At 44.4% G+C, this 24,223-nt stretch overlaps 1 protein-coding gene across 1 annotated transcript in view; it reads right to left on the bottom strand.

Moving 5' to 3' along the window:
• Nucleotides 1-10,189: 10,189 nt before the first annotated feature.
• Nucleotides 10,190-24,223, bottom strand: part of LOC141225670 (mitochondrial fission regulator 2-like) — an 80,690-nt gene continuing 66,656 nt past the window's right edge. Inside the window, exons 7-9 of the mRNA XM_073667075.1 lie at nucleotides 14,317-14,498; nucleotides 12,297-12,304; nucleotides 10,190-10,817 (exon numbers count right to left, since the gene is read on the bottom strand). Of these exons, the coding sequence (XP_073523176.1) occupies nucleotides 10,743-10,817; nucleotides 12,297-12,304; nucleotides 14,317-14,498 (265 nt within the window). The 3' untranslated portion in view covers nucleotides 10,190-10,742. The remainder of the gene's footprint in view (nucleotides 10,818-12,296; nucleotides 12,305-14,316; nucleotides 14,499-24,223) is intronic.

Below are 24,223 nucleotides of genomic sequence, written 5' to 3'. Positions count from 1 at the left end.
TTTGATATACAGTAAGGTTTTTAATATAGGCAGTATAGGTACCGTCCCAATTTAGGGTCACCTTGCCGCTGGTGGGACGGCTTGTATACTTTTTTTGATCAAAAATAGTTCACTAAGTACCCTATATTTATTATGCAATTTTGCTTTACATTTATATATAATTATGGTAGGGTATGAGATATATTTTTGTCTTGCTTCTTTTTTGCTAGTGTGAACATGCCTCTGTTTCTTGTATGTCTGCCATCTTAGACCTCAGTTCACATTGTCTGGTTTTTTGACTTGTTTGCATTCTGTGCAATTTAAGGGTGTGGCATGCCCTTTGTTGAGCTGATTGGTATATATGTAGCTTACCACGGGCCTAGGTGGTCTGGAGTTGGGACCCGGTCCTATTTGTCTACCCTTTTATATGCATTACTTCAACTTTGATATACAGTAAGGTTTTTAATATAGGCAGTATAGGTACCGTCCCAATTTAGGGTCACCTTGCCGCTGGTGGGACGGCTTGTATACTTTTTTTGATCAAAAATAGTTCACTAAGTACCCTATATTTATTATGCAATTTTGCTTTACATTTATATATAATTATGGTAGGGTATGAGATATATTTTTGTCTTGCTTCTTTTTTCCTAGTGTGAACATGCCTCTGTTTCTTGTATGTCTGCCATCTTAGACCTCAGTTCACATTGTCTGGTTTTTTGACTTGTTTGCATTCTGTGCAATTTAAGGGTGTGGCATGCCCTTTGTTGAGCTGATTGGTATATATGTAGCTTATCACGGGCCTAGGTGGTCTGGAGTTGGGACCCGGTCCTATTTGTCTACCCTTTTATATGCATTACTTCAACTTTGATATACAGTAAGGTTTTTAATATAGGCAGTATAGGTACCGTCCCAATTTAGGGTCACCTTGCCGCTGGTGGGACGGCTTGTATACTTTTTTTGATCAAAAATAGTTCACTAAGTACCCTATATTTATTATGCAATTTTGCTTTACATTTATATATAATTATGGTAGGGTATGAGATATATTTTTGTCTTGCTTCTTTTTTCCTAGTGTGAACATGCCTCTGTTTCTTGTATGTCTGCCATCTTAGACCTCAGTTCACATTGTCTGGTTTTTTGACTTGTTTGCATTCTGTGCAATTTAAGGGTGTGGCATGCCCTTTGTTGAGCTGATTGGTATATATGTAGCTTATCACGGGCCTAGGTGGTCTGGAGTTGGGACCCGGTCCTATTTGTCTACCCTTTTATATGCATTACTTCAACTTTGATATACAGTAAGGTTTTTAATATAGGCAGTATAGGTACCGTCCCAATTTAGGGTCACCTTGCCGCTGGTGGGACGGCTTGTATACTTTTTTTGATCAAAAATAGTTCACTAAGTACCCTATATTTATTATGCAATTTTGCTTTACATTTATATATAATTATGGTAGGGTATGAGATATATTTTTGTCTTGCTTCTTTTTTGCTAGTGTGAACATGCCTCTGTTTCTTGTATGTCTGCCATCTTAGACCTCAGTTCACATTGTCTGGTTTTTTGACTTGTTTGCATTCTGTGCAATTTAAGGGTGTGGCATGCCCTTTGTTGAGCTGATTGGTATATATGTAGCTTACCACGGGCCCAGGTGGTCTGGAGTTGGGACCCGGTCCTATTTGTCTACCCTTTTAAATGCATTACTTCAACTTTGATATACAGTAAGGTTTTTAATATAGGCAGTATAGGTACAGTCCCAATTTAGGGTCACCTTGCCGCTGGTGGGACGGCTTGTATACTTTTTTTGATCAAAAATAGTTCACTAAGTACCCTATATTTATTATGCAATTTTGCTTTACATTTATATATAATTATGGTAGGGTATGAGATATATTTTTGTCTTGCTTCTTTTTTGCTAGTGTGAACATGCCTCTGTTTCTTGTATGTCTGCCATCTTAGACCTCAGTTCACATTGTCTGGTTTTTTGACTTGTTTGCATTCTGTGCAATTTAAGGGTGTGGCATGCCCTTTGTTGAGCTGATTGGTATATATGTAGCTTACCACGGGCCTAGGTGGTCTGGAGTTGGGACCCGGTCCTATTTGTCTACCCTTTTATATGCATTACTTCAACTTTGATATACAGTAAGGTTTTTAATATAGGCAGTATAGGTACCGTCCCAATTTTGGGTCACCTTGCCGCTGGTGGGACGGCTTGTATACTTTTTTTGATCAAAAATAGTTCACTAAGTACCCTATATTTATTATGCAATTTTGCTTTACATTTATATATAATTATGGTAGGGTATGAGATATATTTTTGTCTTGCTTCTTTTTTGCTAGTGTGAACATGCCTCTGTTTCTTGCATGTCTGCCATCTTAGACCTCAGTTCACATTGTCTGTTTTTTTGACTTGTTTGCATTCTGTGCAATTTAAGGGTGTGGCATGCCCTTTGTTGAGCTGATTGGTATATATGTAGCTTACCACGGGCCTAGGTGGTCTGGAGTTGGGACCCGGTCCTATTTGTCTACCCTTTTATATGCATTACTTCAACTTTGATATACAGTAAGGTTTTTAATATAGGCAGTATAGGTACCGTCCCAATTTAGGGTCACCTTGCCGCTGGTGGGACGGCTTGTATACTTTTTTTGATCAAAAATAGTTCACTAAGTACCCTATATTTATTATGCAATTTTGCTTTACATTTATATATAATTATGGTAGGGTATGAGATATATTTTTGTCTTGCTTCTTTTTTGCTAGTGTGAACATGCCTCTGTTTCTTGTATGTCTGCCATCTTAGACCTCAGTTCACATTGTCTGGTTTTTTGACTTGTTTGCATTCTGTGCAATTTAAGGGTGTGGCATGCCCTTTGTTGAGCTGATTGGTATATATGTAGCTTACCACGGGCCTAGGTGGTCTGGAGTTGGGACCCGGTCCTATTTGTCTACCCTTTTATATGCATTACTTCAACTTTGATATACAGTAAGGTTTTTAATATAGGCAGTATAGGTACCGTCCCAATTTAGGGTCACCTTGCCGCTGGTGGGACGGCTTGTATACTTTTTTTGATCAAAAATAGTTCACTAAGTACCCTATATTTATTATGCAATTTTGCTTTACATTTATATATAATTATGGTAGGGTATGAGATATATTTTTGTCTTGCTTCTTTTTTCCTAGTGTGAACATGCCTCTGTTTCTTGTATGTCTGCCATCTTAGACCTCAGTTCACATTGTCTGGTTTTTTGACTTGTTTGCATTCTGTGCAATTTAAGGGTGTGGCATGCCCTTTGTTGAGCTGATTGGTATATATGTAGCTTATCACGGGCCTAGGTGGTCTGGAGTTGGGACCCGGTCCTATTTGTCTACCCTTTTATATGCATTACTTCAACTTTGATATACAGTAAGGTTTTTAATATAGGCAGTATAGGTACCGTCCCAATTTAGGGTCACCTTGCCGCTGGTGGGACGGCTTGTATACTTTTTTTGATCAAAAATAGTTCACTAAGTACCCTATATTTATTATGCAATTTTGCTTTACATTTATATATAATTATGGTAGGGTATGAGATATATTTTTGTCTTGCTTCTTTTTTGCTAGTGTGAACATGCCTCTGTTTCTTGTATGTCTGCCATCTTAGACCTCAGTTCACATTGTCTGGTTTTTTGACTTGTTTGCATTCTGTGCAATTTAAGGGTGTGGCATGCCCTTTGTTGAGCTGATTGGTATATATGTAGCTTACCACGGGCCTAGGTGGTCTGGAGTTGGGACCCGGTCCTATTTGTCTACCCTTTTATATGCATTACTTCAACTTTGATATACAGTAAGGTTTTTAATATAGGCAGTATAGGTACCGTCCCAATTTAGGGTCACCTTGCCGCTGGTGGGACGGCTTGTATACTTTTTTTGATCAAAAATAGTTCACTAAGTACCCTATATTTATTATGCAATTTTGCTTTACATTTATATATAATTATGGTAGGGTATGAGATATATTTTTGTCTTGCTTCTTTTTTCCTAGTGTGAACATGCCTCTGTTTCTTGTATGTCTGCCATCTTAGACCTCAGTTCACATTGTCTGGTTTTTTGACTTGTTTGCATTCTGTGCAATTTAAGGGTGTGGCATGCCCTTTGTTGAGCTGATTGGTATATATGTAGCTTATCACGGGCCTAGGTGGTCTGGAGTTGGGACCCGGTCCTATTTGTCTACCCTTTTATATGCATTACTTCAACTTTGATATACAGTAAGGTTTTTAATATAGGCAGTATAGGTACCGTCCCAATTTAGGGTCACCTTGCCGCTGGTGGGACGGCTTGTATACTTTTTTTGATCAAAAATAGTTCACTAAGTACCCTATATTTATTATGCAATTTTGCTTTACATTTATATATAATTATGGTAGGGTATGAGATATATTTTTGTCTTGCTTCTTTTTTGCTAGTGTGAACATGCCTCTGTTTCTTGTATGTCTGCCATCTTAGACCTCAGTTCACATTGTCTGGTTTTTTGACTTGTTTGCATTCTGTGCAATTTAAGGGTGTGGCATGCCCTTTGTTGAGCTGATTGGTATATATGTAGCTTACCACGGGCCTAGGTGGTCTGGAGTTGGGACCCGGTCCTATTTGTCTACCCTTTTATATGCATTACTTCAACTTTGATATACAGTAAGGTTTTTAATATAGGCAGTATAGGTACCGTCCCAATTTAGGGTCACCTTGCCGCTGGTGGGACGGCTTGTATACTTTTTTTGATCAAAAATAGTTCACTAAGTACCCTATATTTATTATGCAATTTTGCTTTACATTTATATATAATTATGGTAGGGTATGAGATATATTTTTGTCTTGCTTCTTTTTTGCTAGTGTGAACATGCCTCTGTTTCTTGTATGTCTGCCATCTTAGACCTCAGTTCACATTGTCTGGTTTTTTGACTTGTTTGCATTCTGTGCAATTTAAGGGTGTGGCATGCCCTTTGTTGAGCTGATTGGTATATATGTAGCTTACCACGGGCCTAGGTGGTCTGGAGTTGGGACCCGGTCCTATTTGTCTACCCTTTTATATGCATTACTTCAACTTTGATATACAGTAAGGTTTTTAATATAGGCAGTATAGGTACCGTCCCAATTTAGGGTCACCTTGCCGCTGGTGGGACGGCTTGTATACTTTTTTTGATCAAAAATAGTTCACTAAGTACCCTATATTTATTATGCAATTTTGCTTTACATTTATATATAATTATGGTAGGGTATGAGATATATTTTTGTCTTGCTTCTTTTTTGCTAGTGTGAACATGCCTCTGTTTCTTGTATGTCTGCCATCTTAGACCTCAGTTCACATTGTCTGGTTTTTTGACTTGTTTGCATTCTGTGCAATTTAAGGGTGTGGCATGCCCTTTGTTGAGCTGATTGGTATATATGTAGCTTACCACGGGCCTAGGTGGTCTGGAGTTGGGACCCGGTCCTATTTGTCTACCCTTTTATATGCATTACTTCAACTTTGATATACAGTAAGGTTTTTAATATAGGCAGTATAGGTACCGTCCCAATTTAGGGTCACCTTGCCGCTGGTGGGACGGCTTGTATACTTTTTTTGATCAAAAATAGTTCACTAAGTACCCTATATTTATTATGCAATTTTGCTTTACATTTATATATAATTATGGTAGGGTATGAGATATATTTTTGTCTTGCTTCTTTTTTGCTAGTGTGAACATGCCTCTGTTTCTTGTATGTCTGCCATCTTAGACCTCAGTTCACATTGTCTGGTTTTTTGACTTGTTTGCATTCTGTGCAATTTAAGGGTGTGGCATGCCCTTTGTTGAGCTGATTGGTATATATGTAGCTTACCACGGGCCTAGGTGGTCTGGAGTTGGGACCCGGTCCTATTTGTCTACCCTTTTATATGCATTACTTCAACTTTGATATACAGTAAGGTTTTTAATATAGGCAGTATAGGTACCGTCCCAATTTAGGGTCACCTTGCCGCTGGTGGGACGGCTTGTATACTTTTTTTGATCAAAAATAGTTCACTAAGTACCCTATATTTATTATGCAATTTTGCTTTACATTTATATATAATTATGGTAGGGTATGAGATATATTTTTGTCTTGCTTCTTTCTCATTAACCCTTGCACGCAGTCTCCTATCCACCCGTATAGCTAATTGCATAGCCTGTTGCAAATCTTCAGGTGTAGGATAAGCAATTAGCAGGTCTTTAACCCTTTCACTGAGCCCAGCAAGAAATAGACTTTTCAGAGCAGAATCGTTCCACCCTGTTTGAGTAGACCATCGACGGAAATGAGTACAATATTTTTCCACATTACCTGATCCCTGTCTCAAACGTCTTAACTCAGTCTCAGCTGATGAGACACGATCAGGATCATCATATAATAGTCCCAAAGCAGAAAAAAAACTATCCACTGAACTGAAGCATGTATCACTAGGTTGCAAAGAAAAGGCCCACTCCTGAGGCTCTTTGCGCAAAAGTGACATTATAAACCCTATGCGCTGGGAATCATCCCCAGAGGACTTGGGTCTCAAACGAAAATACAATAAGCAAGCATTTTTAAATGAAAAAAATTCTCGGTGTTCACCAAAAAATAAATCCGGCAAACGTACCTTAGGCTCCAAGAAATGTGCTCCAGGACAGTTACTAACGTGTTGACGGAGCTCAGTCACCTCCAAAGAGAGTCCCTGCAGGTGTTTAGCCAAATCCAGAACCGACACCATGATGGAACAGAAAAAATCTTTCCTTAGAGCATTTGCTGGGCTGGACTTACTGTTATGTTCTGCTACCAGAGCTAAGGAAAGAGAGGAGATCTGTCCCTACGATAGAACTCAGCTTAATCCCTACGATGTAACAGGGGACCTGATCCTGCGATCAGACCTGCTAAAGTCCTAAGCTAGTCTGTACGGAGACCTATAGATGTGGGGAAGGAATCCCTACAAGTACTAAGGACTGGGAGGAAAATGGGACACCTCCTAACAGAAATAGTAGCAGACAGACGAACAAACAAAATATATAGAACATAGAGGTCCGTAGACCAAGCAAACTAACAGAGTTAGATACAGAGCACAGGCTAGCTAGAAAGTAGATAAACAATGAAGTCCAGCAAAGCCAGAAGGGCGGAGCAGGATTAAATAGGCCAACAAGGTCATGTGACCAATGTTGTACCATCTTGGGTATTTGCTGGGGCTGTTCTATGTGTTTAATGTCAACTTTGTGATTCAATAAAATATTGCCACACTGTTTTACCCTCACCCTGTGTTGGCTGAGTAGCGTTATGCCCACGGAAGACCAAGGATCTTCACATTTTGGTGGCAGCTGTCAAGCAGCTTAAAGAGCTCATTGTGAGCCAGTATTCTATAAACTGGACTGATGCATGTCACCATTAAAATAAAACCGGTCAAAATTGTTCTTATTACAATGGGCACATTGTAGATTCAGACTGAAGGACAATGACCAGTCCCCCCCCCAAAAAAAACAACAAAAAAAACTTCAAGCTATGTGACCAAGAAGAAGGACCTCAGTCCAATTGAGATGGTTTTGGATGAGTTGGACAGAAAAGTGAAGATAAGGCAACCAACAAGTGTTCAGCACCTCTGAGAACTCCTTCAAGACTATTGGAAGCCGTTCCATGTGAATGCCTAAAGAAGGTCTTGAGAGAATGCCAAGGATGTGTATAGTGGCCATTAAAGTAAGGCCAGGGACAGACGAATGTATCAAAAATCCAGAAAACTTGGGCGATTTTTTTGTGTGTTCAAACTTTTGACCCAGTACTGTAGATAGCTGCTACCGGTAGAAGTAGACTTCATAGCATTGTACGAGCCAGAATTATGTAAACTGGACACACGCCTACCATCATTAATATCTAGCATTGCTATTACTTTAGGTGGTGTTAGCCAGTGTTATGGAAACTGGACTGACAACTTCTATCAATACCCTTTTGCCACTCATTGGCTCACACCTACACCATAGCAGTAATTGCCTATTTCTCTGTTCCTTTGGTTTGGTGGAAACTTTGCACTTAATGTATTAAGAAAAAAGAGGTCAAAAGAAGTTGGAAGTGAAAACAAATTTATTTTAAAAACTATATACTAAATAGCAGAAAGTACATCATTTCCTGTGAACACGAGCAGCAGATAAAACAAAGCAGCATCTCATGGTTCTCCCTGATTGCAAATGTAAAGCCTAGAAAAAGTTAAAATCACATCTGCAACATCAAAAACTCACCAAAAACTCATTGTGGGAACGTAGACTTAAAAGGAAAAGCATATAAAAGCATGGGTTCTTGCATGGAACACAGCCATCGATTTTTAGCTAGCAAAACCTGGTAAGAATTCATATGTTTCATCGGTCCAGTCACCTGTCTGTCCTTCCAACACAGGTTTATCAGCTATACAAGAATGGACATGCTAAAAAGAAAACAGACTGCTTGAGGGAGAATAAGAAGGCAGCATTTAACAATGCAAGTAATGCACTTTAAAGAGTTTGTCCAAGAATGCACTAATATGTCCCTTGTCACATAATTCAAACGGCAGTTCGTCTTAGTCACGCGTCAAAATGGGCTGCAGTCTGAAGAAGAAACACTGTTCCAAAGACCTGTGTCTCAATGTCAGAGGAGCTGTATCGTAAGCACATGTACCTCTGTGAGCCGAGGAGAAGTATGTGAGAGAATTGCACGGCGAATAAGCCTCCTTACCTTGCCGTGCCAGAGCTGGTGTGTCACTCTCCATAAGGAGAAACGCTACCCCTTAGACCTCAGTCCAGAGCCTCTCACCTAGCCAAATCAGAACTCATACTTTGCACTGATGAGGGCCAACAGCCCGAAACACCGTGTCTGCAAATTGAGATTCTGATTTGGCTTTTATCCTAAGTCATATTGCACAACTCGTTAAAGGGTTGATTATGACTTGTAGGATTGCTGCTTCCAACAGGTGGCGCTATAGAGTACAAGTCCTCTTTTATTCTGAAGAGGCAATTTGCATATGAGAGAATAAATCAATTTTCTTGGCTGACTGGGCACAAGGGACTAAGGGTGGAGACTGTGCTCAGTCAGCCCAGAAGATTGATTTCTTCTTGTCACACCCTTTTCCTTGGATCACAGAGGTATTGTGTGCTTACAATATTGCTCCTGTCTGTTGGGACACAGGTCTCAGAAGTAGTGTTTCTTCAGAATGAAGCCCGTCCTGACACGTGTCTAGGACGGGCTGCGTTTGAATTATGTGATGGGGACAATTTTATTATATGCCTGGAGAACTCCTTTTAAGTGCAATTCTTCACGCACAGTATTTATTCATTACTAAAATCAGCAACTAACAGGACCTTCAAATGTCATCATCTCGGTCTACATATAACAGTACCCATGAAGCTTCACCTGCCATGGAAGGGTTTTCCTATGCAGGCTTTCCTTTGCTATTTTAAGAGTTTTCCACACATATTTATCAACTGCATGTGGCTTTTACTCTGGTTAGTTATGTACTCACACTACACCTTCCCCATCTCCATTTAGAGTCTTGCCAAACTAATTAAAGGGATAGTCTGCAATTTAGGGTATTTTTTGTTTTACTTAGATGCATGTATTTGAGGCTAAAAATCATTTTTGCAATTATGTTTACTAAAAAAATTGTACCATTTGCTTCTGAGTTGCACTGTCTGCTGCTGGCTGCAGAATGAGTTAACTGAGAATCATCAGTAAGCCCTTTCTAAAAGTCTTAATGGGAGAGTTTATAGAGCTTTATTAATCGGTCTTTTTCTGAACTCCTGTCAGCTCATTTATGACCACAGACCACATCAAAGTTGAATGTGCAGGGAAACAAACAGCCTGTAAAAGCCAAACGGTGAACAATGAAACCCAAAAATTATTTGTAATCTCAAATACACTGCATTTTAATAAAAAAAAATACTATGTATAGTATGTACCAAATTTTGTTATCTCCTTTGGTGTTATGTAGCTATATTGCATAAAGCAGCCGGGAAATAGCATTTGATAGACCAGAGTTAAATAATGAATGGCCCCAGTATGTTACAAAACTAGTAGCATTACTTTGTGTCATGGTAAAAGGGAACTGAGAAAAGTGACATATCCATAACATATGACATAAATATCTGGTTGTGCCTCTGTCAAGACATCCAGAAATTGGAAAAACATGGGATCCCATGTTACTGCTCTAACCTGGGGAATAAAGAAGCAGAGGTTATGATGTCACTTCAATGAAGTCTGGGTCTAATAGAGTCATTGGTCTGCTCCTCTATTTTTTTGCTGCAGGTTTATAGTGTACCTAGACTTGTGTGCTCCCTCATGTATGACCTTCTGATATGGAATAGGACCCATGCCCAAGTGTCTCCTGCCGTGGTACAGTAGCCACTAGAACTTGACCACCGAGCATACCGGAGTGTTGTATCACACCAAAAGATGAGACTGTGTGTGAGGACTAAAGAGTAAGTACGCATTATGGTTGTAGAAGAGCACAAAGGACCTTCTTCTGGCTGGTGGAAGCTGACCCAAACATTTATGATTTAGCCACTTAATAATAGTACTTATCAAAATGTTATTTTAAGCAATTAAAAAAATATATGTTGAAATTGCCCAACGAATCGTGTTACGGTGGAACCATGAGACTTGTACAGTAAGATAAACCTTCCAATGGCAATCCTAAGGAATAAATGAAAAAAGAGGAGCAGCTTGTTACATTAGGCTATTCGGAGTAATTGTCAAATTTTCACATGCTTTTCCCAAAAACCTCTGAAACATGTCCATCAACTCAGACATGGACTTGCTTTCTTGTAATTTCCTTCTGTGTTATTTTCCTAATAGGATTTAGCAGGTGGCGCCCAAACTACAAGTGAAGAACATAGGAAAAGTTAGAAACAGATATACATTCATATATACACTGGGAAAATCGTGAAGGATCAGTCAACGATTCAATTAGTTAAAACACTTCTACCCAATAAAGGTCTAGATTTTAGAGTATATGGGTTGCCTTAAAAGGGTTATATAGCATCTATAAGAACTATGTTTTTTTTACTATGTTGTTTCAACAGTGTAAAAACTTGGTTTCGATGACAAATGCTTCAGCAAAGGCACATGCTTGACAGCTGCTCCATTCATTCCCTAGGTGGCTGCTCGGCTTTTTTCGGTAGACTCCCAGCGGTCATGCATCTGACCTGCGGCACATATTTTGTAATAGGGATAAAAGTTCACCATTGGGGATAAAAAATTCCCCATTCTGCCAATTGGTGCATGTTACACCTATGTGGACTTAAAGATATATTTTGTGCATTTTGGTTTCATTAAATATATTGCACCATTTGGCTTTTAGAGACTATTTGTTTCTCTGCACATTCAACTTTGATGTGGTCAGTGGTCTTAAACCAGCTGAGATGAGGTCAGAAAAAGACATAAAAAAAGTTACTCTCCTTCTCTTGTTATAACAGTTCTCTCCTATTGAACTGTTATAATAAGCTCACTGATGGATTCTTAGACAGTGCAAGATAGAGACTACAAAAGGCAAACGGTGCAAAATTTTTAATCAAATCCAATTACAAAAAATTATTTTTAGCTAAAAATGCATGTATTTAAGTAATAAAAAAAAATTGTCTTTATTGATGGACAACCCCTATAGAGCAATTAGGGTCTATACCTGTAGCTAGTGCCCCCAACATTAGAAACCATATTTCAAATAAAAAAGTATAAAAGCACGGACAACCCCATTTATCACTGGTCAGTAATAGATCATGGTATACAGTCAAGGACCATGTTATACAGTCAAGGACCATGTTATACAGTAATAGACCATGTTATACAGTCAAGGACCATGTTATACAGTAATAGACCATATTATACAGTCAAGGACCATGTTATACAGTAATAGATCATATTATACAGTAATAGACCATGTTATACAGTAATAGACCATGTTATACAGTCAAGGACCATGTTATACAGTAATAGACCTTGTTATACAGTAATAGACCAGGTTACTCAGTTTACTTAGTCTTATGACCACGTCACACAATAGATAATTGCTGGCAAGTATATAATGTTAAAAGGGGTTATCTAGGACTATTTATTTTTTTTTACTATTGACCTAAGAACTAACAGGTAGATAGTTGCTAACTGCCTGCCTGTTGTGCCTGGCACCAATCTCTGCTGACACAGAGCGGTCACAGCGATTCAGCGGCTTCTGCTGATATCATGTCTACAGAGCAGCGGCTTCTCTTCCGCTCTGGTCTCTTGATGGATCGTGACTGCCGATGTGGCACCCTGCTGCGCACAGGTACCACAGGATCCAGGGTGCATGGACGGACTTCTCCACAAGAGGCCCTCATTACATACAAACACCTCCACCCTTCCACCTCACACCACCAGAGGAAGCCTGTTAGGGATATATCTATGGAGGGTGGAGCCAGGCAGTTCAGTTAGTAAGGAGTCAGACTGAGACAGAGTCTGAGAGCGTGCTGACGCTGAGAGCAGCGAAGACGCAGCGTGTCTGCTGCAGAGTTCTGAGGGCCCCGAGTGTGGCCGAAGGCAAGAGGAGAATGGAGAGAGGAGTTGAGGGGGCAGAGGAGCATCATAAGACTCACCCCGAAGATACAAACCGGACACCGGGTCCGCGCCTACAGGGTGCCTTTATACCCAGATTACATAGAATACTGATTAGAATAATGGTCAAAATTCACACTAGTGGTCACCACTGATTCAAATAGCTAATATAAATTGGAAAGGGTATGAAGAAAGGAAAGATGTGTGAATAAAATTTAGCTTTTATTAGTATAATTAAAAACTCTTGTTTAATAAAAAGTTATTTGTAAATGAATTATCATACATCTAAGGATGTATATAGGGCTACTACTATATAATTTTATGCAGTTATAGCCCAAAAGTTCCTATTTTAAATGTGAGGACACAGAGATAAATTGTCCACAGCCAATGTCCCTATAATTGTTGGCTGGGTATTATAAGTTGTATATCCCAAATATCCCAACCCTCTCTGTCAGATAATTTTGTTATTATTGATTCCATATACGGGATACCGTTGAAATGTGAGGAGTGATCATTTATTCTCCACTAGTGAGCCTCTTGTGGCTTCTTACATTCTCTAAGCTGTAAGTAAATTAGTAAGAGTATTGCATAGGGAGATATAAATGTTATGCTTGTTCAATCTCACTGCTACAGGTGGCATTAAAGCAACAGCTATTATGGCTGAGCTTACATCTAAGAGCCAAGCATTAATCTCATATGGGTAATGTAAGCGGTTAATACCGCTGGTCTACTAAATCATGCCCCTAGGGATAATAGTGCTCTGTCTCTCCCGCAGCGTGTTCGTTCTGGCTGTGTGCGGATGGTCTGCTTACAATCACTGTTGTTAATTACAGAGATTAAGGATGTGGTCAACCGCCAGTTTGTATCATTAGCTTAAGCACATGGAGGTCAGAGCACCCTATCTCCCCCACAGCATTCTCACTCAGGTGGCGTGCAGGTTATCTGCACGTGGTCAATGCCACTTTATATATTAAGCCGGCAGAGTGGAAATTGGAGTGAGATAGCGACGGCACACAGCATGACAGAGAGTGGTATATGGGCCCTTAGAAAAAGCCGGTAACCCCGGCAAAACGCGCGTCAGGGACGTTTATCTTAATACTTTAAATGTGGTGACATATTACAATACCCATATACCACTCTACAAGCCCCAGCATCACCACCCACCAAACTCCACACTGCCCCGGGGGTCTGCTCCACCTGTGGGGAGCAGAAACACCTCAGCTACCATCCCATCACCCCCCCGGAGGTCTGCAGCAGCGCTGGTAATCATTACCAGCTACCACAGGTGGCATCACGAACTATTTACTTTATTTTTATTTTTCCTATCCAAGTTACTATCCCCTTTTTGGTTGACCGCCCTGGGCCACGGACCGGGCCAGCCACTGTGACATATCCCCCACCAGCATCCATAGGCCCGGCTGCCGAGTACCCCATTGCCCCAGGGGCGCGTCACCGACGTCATGCTGATTGGCAGCCGACTCACAAGTTGCCTAACATCGGCAGTAATGCCCCGTCGACAGAGCAGCCTGGAAGAAGAAGAGCTGCTCTGTTGACTTGGAGCAGCTGAATCGCTGGTGACAGTGGTCGGTGACCTCTCCGAGCAGGCGCCGGATACAACAGGCAGGTAGTTGCCTCTGTTAGTAACAACCTGCCTGTCAGTTTTTAGGCTTATAGTAAAAAGATAAAATAGTCCTGGATAAACCCTTTAAAGATCCAGCAACAAACCTCCCATTCATGATCTTTCATAAGCCTGATTTTTGGTTGGTCAGTCATGTAAGATTTACAAACAGTACCATTGGGGCTGGAGAACGAAGACTCGTCATGAGATCTATTTTCTTTATTGACAGCGTCATCACCATTTCTGTGCGCAAACTTATGCTTCCAGGCTTTGGCTATAATGGCTGCAGGGTCTGTGGGATCATTAAGTGAACGTTTCTTCTTGTCTTTCCTGGTTGAGGGTTTCCCACCAGGGGATCTAAAGTGAAAAAGCGGTGAACATAAACATCACTGCCATTCTGTAACAGACGGGCTGACAGGCTATAACTTAGCTCTTCATACAAACCACTTTTCATTCATTGCTGCTATGTCTAATAAGATTTTTTTTACAGATTTTTTCTACAAAAATGCATCAATCACCTGCTATCCATTTTCGGAAAAGACTTGTCTAAGATCCTATTAGTGGGGCTAATACAGCATATTTATAATTAGGAACAGACTACTCTGAAATGTTAAATCTAACATCATTATTGAAATCATGCTTGCATTAGTTAATTTTAACTTTGCAAGTTATCACCTATCCACGGGTCACAGGAGGTCCGCATGGAAGACCCCCACCATGAATGGGGCTTGGAAGAGACACATTATTTTTGAGCCTTCTCAAGCATTCACACCATTGCTACATTATTATATGTGGGACTTCCAGAGAAGGGTACAGCCCTTTCGTTTTTTCTCCCCTTATTCCCAGAGCCATACGTTTTTTATTTTTTGTCAATGTACCTTTCTTTTTTGTGGGACGAGTTGTTCTTTTGATTAACACCATTTATTTTAGCATATCGTGTAGTGGAAAACGGGAAAAAAATTCCAAGTGTGGTGAAATTGCAAAAAAAGTGCAATTCCACAATTGTATTTTGTTTTTGTTCTTTTTATTTACCATGCTCACTAAATGCTAAAACCGACCGGCCATTATGATTCTCCAGGTCAGTACGAGTTCATAGATACCAAACATGTATAGGTTCTTTTATATTTGAATGGTGAAAAAAAATCAGAAGTTTGTAAGAAAAAAGAAAAAAAAAATCGCTTATTTTGCCATTTTCCGAGACCCGAAGTGTCTCCATTTTTCGGGATCTGGGGCCAGGTTAGGACTTATTTTTTGCGCCCTGAGCTGACGTTTTTAGTTATATAATTTTGAGGTAGATACAATGTTTTGATCGCCTGTTATTTTATTTTATTGCAAAGCTGCAGAGGCAAAAAAAACGCACATAATTCTGGAGTTTAGATTTTTTTTCTCATTTCGGCGTTTACCGATCTGATTAATTTACTTTATATTTTGATAGATAGGACATTTCTGAACGCAGCAATACCAAATATGTGTATATTTTTTAATGATTTTATTTTCAATAGGGCAAAAGGGCGTGATTTAAACCTTTATTTTTTTTTTTACTTTTTTTATTTTACTTTTTACTGACTGCAATAGCCCCCTTAGGAGACTTGAAGCTGCAATAATCTTTTCACCTAAGCTACACATAGCAGGGCTTCAGCACTGCTATGTATAGCAGAAATCACAATTTCCTATGAATGCCGGCCACAGGGGATCTACAATGACAGCCACGGGGGTCTTCTGCAGACCCCCTGCTGTCATGACAACACGTTGGCACCCCGCAATCACATGACAGGGGCGCCTATGGGTGTGTCTTGTGACGAGCCTCTGGCAGGTGTGTGTTAAATGCCACTGCCAGTGATCGACTGTGATATTTAACTGGTTATCTCGGATCCGCCCACGGTTGTTAGGGGCACATGACAGCTCATGAGATTGTGGCGCCCTGCTATGCATTGGTGACAAAGATCCTAGAAGGGTGCATGGACGGATTCCTCCACAAGAGGCCCTCATAGCATTCACACACCTCCACCTTCCACCTCAGACTACCAGAGGGAGCTCGTTAGGGATATAAATAGGGAAGGTGGAGCTAGGCAGTTAGTCTAAGGCTGGAGTCCACAGAGAGTGAAGCCTGTGAGAAAGTCAGTCCAGCACAGACTCAGTGAGCTCAGGTTAGTGAGCCTACGACGTGCCGACGCCATAAGAGCGGTGAAGAGTAGCGAGGCCTACTGCCAGTGTGAAGCCTAGTGAGGGCCCCAAGCGCGGCCGAAAGCAAGTGGAGTAAGTGAGCAACATAGGGGGCAGAGGAGCTTAGCCAGCTCACCCCAAAACCATTTACTGGACACCGGGTCCGTGTCTGCAAGGATCTCTAGGACCAGCAGAAACAACCAGAACCCCTGGCCAACTATATGTCCCAGGAACACCAGAAGCTGACCGTTAGCCCAGGGTCAGGAATCACAGAGGCCCAAGAGACCAGGGAGTGTGATCTCTTTCAGAAGGACCTACCACCAGGTGAGGAGGTGCGAGACAGAGACCAAGTTAGTCCTAGCTTCAGGCAGGTCATAAACTTATCAGGAAAAGGCAAGAAACAGGAGGCCCCACACCCGCTCACTGGGGAGAGTCCTGAAATGCACCCTTCACCCTATAGAGCCCTGGATCGTGCCTGAAACACCACCAGTAAAGGTACTGAAGTGAACTGTTGTAAGTGTGCCTATTCTTCTCCTGACCCGGCTGGGTCCCCTCTGTCCTGCATCCCCTCTCCTACGCTGCCCTGAGGCCCTGCTCCACCTGTGGGGAGCCGCACCAACTAAGCTGCCTGATCACCGGCCTCAGAGGACTGTAGCAGCGCTGGTGATTCCCACCAGACACCATGGGTGGCGTCACGAACTTTCCCTTATCCCATATACCTTTTCCCCCATTCCTTTGCTTTTAAGAGTGACCCCAGGGTACGGGCTCGGGAGCCGGCCACCGCGACATCCCCCAAATCTAACAGCAAGGCCCGGGCGCCGAGTCGTCCCCCAACACCCTGGGCGCGTCATCTCTTCCTGGCATCACGAACAGGATCCCGTGCCCACTGCAACAACGGAGTGTTGTGCACGTTGCCACCGGGTACTGTGCGCCTTTAATAAAAACTGTGTATTTAACTGTGGTGAAAGATTGCCGCCATTGTTGTGCCGCCGAGCGGGAAGAAGGGCGTAACCGCGGGAAACTGAGAGGCGTACCTGCTGAAGCGCGCGAAGCCCTGGACACGCCCCACGCCTCGAAGTCATACCAGGAAGCGCCAGGTCCTGGAAGGAGCCTCAGTGAGCGCTCTGACGTAGGACGCAAGCGACGCAAGAGATGAATATCCCAGAGGATGGGGATGACTCGGCGCCCGGGCCTAGTTGTTCTGGTTTATGGGGGGATGTCGCGGTAGTCGGCTCCCGGGGCCGTACCCTGGGCCTCTCTTTTAAAAGGGGTTTATAATTATATAAAAGTTCGTGACGCCACCTGTGGTATCTGGTGAGAAGCACCAGCGCTGCGGCAGCCCACTGAGGCCGGTGATAAGGCAGCTTGATGGAACAGCTCCCCACAGGTGGAGCTAGGCCTCAGGGCAGCGTATGAAGGGGGAATGCAGGACATCGAGGCCCAGCCGGGCCTATGGAAAGACAGGCAAACATACAGTTCTCTTCAGTACCTTTTACTGATGGGAAATCAGGCACGTCTCGGAGCACTGTAGGGTGAAGGGTGCATTTCAGGATCCTCCCAAGAGAGCGGATATAGGGCCTCCTGTTTCTTGCCTTTGCGTAGTAGTTTCTGACCTGCCTGGAGCTAGGCCTAACTTTGTCTCTGTCCTGCACCGGCTGACTTTGTGGTAGGGCCTTCTCTTGAAGTACACGCTCCCAGCTTGCGGGGTCTATGCGTTTCCTGGCTCTGTTACGTATCAGCTCTTTGGTGTTCCTGGGACCTGTAGTTCTCCAGGGATTCCGGTTGTGCTTTACTGGGTCATAGAGATCCCTGTAAGCTCGGACCCGGTGTCCGGTATATGCTTCGGGGTCAGCTGCTTAAGCTCCTCTGCCCTCTATGTTACTCACTCTCCACTCGCCTTCGACCTCGCTCGAGGCCCTCACTAGGCTACACACACTAACGGCAGCTTGCCGCGCTTCACCGCTCTTATGGCGTCGGCACGCCTTGGGCTCACTAACCTGAGCTAGGCGAGTCTGGACTGCGCTGCACTGCAGGCTAACACCTGCAAGAGCTGGAACTGGCTCTGTCCCCTGAGGTAACTCTTCTCAGACAGCACTGAACTTCAGCTTCTCACAGGCTCGACTCCAGACCAGACTGCACTGCCTAGCTCCACCTTCCCTATTTATATCCCTGACGGGCTCCCTCTGGTGGTCTGAGGTGGAAGGTGGAGGTGTGTGTATGCTGTGCGGGCCCCTTGTGGAGGAATCCTTTCATGCACCCTTCTAGGATCTGTGGCACTCATGCATAGCAGGGCGCCACACAAGGTCCTGAAGAAGACCATCACCTGCGGAGCTGCGGCCTACCGGAAGAAAAGAAAAGAAGGTAGGCCACGGTTCGCTAGGGGGGCGCCAGAATGTCCGAAGAACAGCACAACGCCGGAGTACCGGTTAATTGGCCCTGATGTCCAACCCGTGCTCGGCGCCGAGCAGGCCGAAGCAGCCGCTCCACCAGCAGGGCCTGTAACCCCTGTCATACCGTACATCCCTGGAGCGAAGTGGCTCCCCCAGTACAGCGGCAAACCAGATACCCTGTCTGGATTCAAAAGGAAAATATGCGGTATACTGGACATGTACTCTATGACAGGCAAGCAAAGAGCTGATGTTGTATTGGGACAATTGACCGATGCTGCGGAGCGAGAAGTAGAAAGCTGGTCGGCCGCAGACCAGGAGTCAGTGTCCGCAATCTCTAAAAAGTTACAGACTGTCTTTGAGAATTGTACTGAGACAGACCTCCGGATGAGGTTCTACAACTGCTCTCAGCAACCGGAGGACAGTGTTCGGGACTATGCCTGGCATTTACAAGGGGCTCTGAAACAGGTTAGTCCAACCAGCTTCAATGATGAAAATAAAATGCTGAAGGAACAGTTTATCCAGGGACTGAGGTCCCAAGAGGAGAGCAGGACTGTGCGTTGGTGGTCCCTGGATCATCCAGATGGCACCTTTGACACCCTTAAGGAAATGGCTATAAAAGGACTGCAGCCCCTGGAAACAACTGCTATCCAATGTTACCAGGGTGGGGCCACCCCAGTGCCTGCAGCATCCACCTTTTCCCCGGTGGCTGCTGAAGCCAAGGTTCCAGCAACGTCCCCTAGTGAGCTGGACAGCCTGCGCTCTGAAGTGTGCCAGCTGAGCAAAACCCTGACCACTGTACTGAGTGTCCTGCAGCTGAGGACGGAGCCCGAGGCAGAAGGAAGGATCCTGCTAGCCGACAGCCCTGAGGATGTCCCCTGGATGAGAAGGATGAGGAGGACAATGCCACCCCCTGGGAGGACCAGCGACCAACGCCGCCCGCCGAGGGACCCTGTCTGCCACCGCTGTCACAAGACAGGTCACGCCATTCAGAGCTTTCCTTTAAACGAGAAAACCCTGGGGCCGAGGTTCCGACACCCAGGAGTAGACCCCGCAGGCCCATCAAACTGGTACCACAGGTTCGTGGGAGGAAGACCTTTCCTGTCCATCGTGCTGGACGGCATCGCGACACCCGCTCTGCTGGACACAGGATCTCAGGTAACCATCACGCCTGATGTCCTCTACAAAAGGTTCTGGTCTATAGACGAACTTCACCCACCAGATCCAAATCTTTCCGTCTATGCCTCAAACAGCCTCCCCCTTAACCTAGTCGGGGTTAAGGATGTGGCAGTAAAGGTGGGAAGAGTGGAACTGAAGGACCAGGGACTAATTGTAGTAGAGACTAATCCTGATGATACAAACTTGTATATGGTACTTGGTACTAATATTGTTAGTAACTGTTTGGGGGAAGTGTTGTTCTTGCTCCAACAGATAGCTGACACTGCCAGACCAGGGCACAGAAGGGCACTGCAGAAAGAAATCTGAGCCTTTATGTACCAGCAACAGGTAAAGCTAACAGGCGGTGAAATTGGTAACGTACGGGTGACAGACCCGGTACTCATTGTGATCCCCCCGATGAGTGAAATGCTGATTTGGTGTAGAGCAGCAAAAGGTCTCAAAGTACGGAGCTACCAGGCGGTAGTAGAGCCCCTTAGCTCGGAACATAGACCTACACTCTTGACTGCCAGAGGGGTAGTGAATGTACGCAATGGGAGGGTGCCCGTATGCCTCCTAAACTATGGGGAGGACGAGATTAGATTACCACACTACGCCACTGTTGCCAAACTGTACACAGTAAATAACAACTCCTTACACACGGCGGAGTCCTTAACCTCACCAGACGAAGTGGAGGATAATGACCCTGGAACCCAGGTGGAGGATTGGTGTCAACAGCTCCATGTTGGGACAGACACCACTCCTGCCCATCAGAAGCAGGGTGTACACCGGGTGGTTCAGGAATACGAGCAGGTATTCAGTAAGCACCCACTTGACTTTGGGAGGATTAAGGGGGTTCAACACCATATCCCCACAGGTGACCATCCACCCATCAAAGAATGTTACAGGCCTATACCACCAGCACACTACCAGAAGGAGATGTTGCACAACATGAAGAAGGCAGGGGTAGTAAGGGATAGATGTAGTCCCTGGGCAGCTCCCCTAGTTCTAGTCAGGAAAATGGACGGAAGCATGAGAATGTGTGTAGATTACAGACAAGTAAATCGCATTACACATAAAGATGCATACCCTTTACCTCATATAGAGGAATCCCTGGCTGCCTTAAAGTCTGCAAATTACTTCTCCACCCTTGACCTCACTAGTGGGTACTGGCAAGTAGCTGTTGCTGAGGAGGATCAGGAGAAGATGGCCTTCACAACCCCGATGGGACTCTGCAAGTTCAATAGTATGCCGTTTGGACTCTGCAATGCCCCCGGAACATTCCAGAGATTGATGGAGTGCTGCTTGGGACACCGCAACTTCGAGACTGTACTACTATACCTGGACGACGTGATAGTGTACTCCAAAACGTATGAGGACCACTTGAAGCACCTGGCGGAGGTATTTGAGTCGCTGTCCCGGTATGGGATGAAGCTGAAGCCCTCAAAGTGCTACCTGCTCAAGAGGAAGGTACAGTACCTGGGGCACATCGTTAGTCCAGAGGGAGTAGCACCAGACCCGGAGAAGGTCACTGCCATCCAGAAATGGCCGGAGCCGAAGAGCCTCAAGGAGGTACGTCAGTTCCTGGGACTAATCGGGTATTACCGGAGGTTTGTGAAGGACTATACCAAGAAAGCGGCACCTTTGCAAGATCTCCTGGTAGGACAGTCCGAGAGAGGCAGAAACCCCCCGTTCCAGTGGGGAAAGGAGCAAGTTGAATCCTTTGAGGTGATGAAGGAGATCCTGACCGGTGAAGAGATCCTAGCTTACCCTGACTAAAGCCAACCATTCCTGCTATACACTGATGCCAGCAATGAAGGATTAGGAGCTGTACTGAGTGAGAAGCAGAATGGCTGAGAGAAGGTGATCGCCTATGCAAGCAGGAAGCTCCGCCCGACCGTGAGGAACCCAGAGAACTATAGCAGCTTCAAGTTGGAATTCCTGGCCCTGGTCTGGGCCATCACCGAGCGGTTCAAGCACTACCTAGCCTCCAATAAGTTCACTGCCTTCACTGATAATAACCCCTTGACTCATCTAGAAACAGCCAAGCTAGGAGCCATGGAACAACGATGGATGGCTAGGCTGTCAAACTACCAATTCACTATTAAGTACCGGGCAGGCTGCAAGAACGCCAACGCCGATGCCCTGTCCAGGATGCCTCACCAGTCGGATACTGAAGAAGAAGTGGATGACCTGGAGGAGATTGAACTACCTGCCTTTCATCAGAACGGAGTGGTCCACGAGCAACAAGCTTCCAGGAGGCAACGTGGTAAGACATTAAACCCCCTGCATCACCACAGCTGGAAGGAGACCCAGGATAGCGACCCGGTTGTCAGCCGTATCAAAGAACTGATAACCAAGGAAGGTTCCTCCCTGGAGAAGGAAGCGTCTCTCCAAGCCAAGCAGCTGTGGAATGAGAAGAGCCGGCTGTTCATCTATAGGGTGAAGCTGTGCCGGAGGTACGTCAACCCCAAAACCCATGAGATGGTATGGCAGATAGTGATGCCCAAGACAGACATCCAGATGGTGTTGGAAGCCTACCACGATCAGGCGGGGCACTTTGGCTGGAAGAAGCTAGAAACCCTTCTGAAGTGTCGGTTTTATTGAGTAGGAATGCGCAGTTCCATTGAGAGGTGGTGCCGGAATTGTGGACCCTGTAGCCTCAGAAGAAAAGACTACAGCAGCCAGAAGGCACCCCTGCAACCCATGAAGATGACTCGTCCCTTAGAGATCGTAGCCCTGGATCATGTCAAGCTGTCACCCAGCAGGTCAGGATATTCCTATGCCCTGACCATGGTGGATCACTACTCCTGGTTCCTGGTGGTCGCCCCCGTCAAGGATCTGACGGCCGAAACCACGGCGAAGACGTTTCAGGCGTACTTCTGCAGGCCCCACGGACACCCGAAGCAGGTGCTGACAGATCAAGGCTCAGCCTTTGAGGCCGAATTGTTTAAAGAGTTCTGCCATCTGTACGGGTGTAAAAAGATCAGGACAACACCGTACCACCCCCAAACCAACGGTCTCTGTGAAAAGATGAATAACATCGTCATTGACCTGCTGAAGACCTTACCACTAGAGGAGAGAAATCAGTGGCCAGACCTACTACCTGACCTGGTAGATCTGTACAACCACATACCTGTGAGTTCCACCAATTGTACTCCAGCATATCTCATGCGAGCAAGACCCGGGAAGTTGCCCATGGACCTGGAGCTTGGTGTAGTAGAACCGGAAGCAGATAGGTCCACTGAGGACTGGGACACGACCAGACAGGAGCAGTACAGAAGAGTACAGGCCTGTGTCGAAGACAGTCTCACTCGGGTAAGAGACAAGCAGGAAGCCCACTACAATAAAAGTGCGCCCGCAGAACCCTTCACACCAGGAGAAGTGGTGTTAAAGAGGAAAAGGAGAAACCACAAACTTGATGACCAGTGGGAGAGAGAACCCTACACTGTGTTAAATTCAAGATTTGATAACAAGAAGACCTGCCTAATTAGTAGAGTCGGAGGAATGACGACTGCAACGGTATCTAGAGATCATCTGAAGTTGTGTCCAGACCTGCTAAAGCCGCAAGAAGAAGTGCCTCTCACCGTACCGGAGGAGCCTAAAGAAGCAGTACTCCATACTGACAGGAGATTTACCGGCAGATTGGCCTCAACTAGGAGGAGCAGTAATAATCCCTGTGATCCACTTCTTTCAACAGCCAGAAGACCCTCCACAGCAAGTAGAGCCCGTAAGTGCTTCAGAAGAGCCTGCTCAAGAAGAATCCCCGGAAGAAGGATCCCCGATTGGAGCAGAGCAAGAAGGCCCAGCCAATGGTATACTTGCCAGTCCTGTAGACAGGTTAAGGCAACCCTGCAGTTCCCCAACACTTAGAGCTGACAGAATGGGAGGTAGTGCAAATACTAGTGCCTCACGCATCCCAGTACCACGTAGGTTGACACGTAGCACACGAGGTCAGACCCCTGTCAGATACAGAGAGTAAAGAAGGAAACTCTGAATGTTAGAACTCTCCTGTTAGGTTTTTTCTATCTTGCTGGTCACATGACCTTTTTTGCCTATTTAGTCCTGCTCCGCCCTCCTAGCCTTGCTGGACTTCATTGTAATTTCTACTCTTGAACTAGCTTGGTGCTCTTTTGCCTTTCTCAGTCAGTTTTGCTGGGTCTTCGGACCTCTATGTTCTATGTTGTTTATGTGTCTTATTTCTGCTACAATTTCTGCTAGGAGGTGTCCATCTTTCTCCCAGTCCCTAGTTCTTATAGGGATCCCGCCCTCACATCTATAGGTCTTCGTTCAGACTAGCCCAGGACTTTAGCGGGTCTGATCGCAGGATCAGGTTCCCCGTTACATCGAAGGGATCCAGCTTAGTTATATTGTAGG

The sequence above is a fragment of the Phyllobates terribilis genome, unplaced genomic scaffold (genome assembly GCF_046119375.1).
Source record: "Phyllobates terribilis strain yellow unplaced genomic scaffold, ASM4611937v1 Scaffold_405__1_contigs__length_1709751, whole genome shotgun sequence".
Classification (NCBI taxonomy): domain Eukaryota; kingdom Metazoa; phylum Chordata; class Amphibia; order Anura; family Dendrobatidae; genus Phyllobates; species Phyllobates terribilis.
This window is presented reverse-complemented; position numbering and strand designations above follow the sequence as displayed.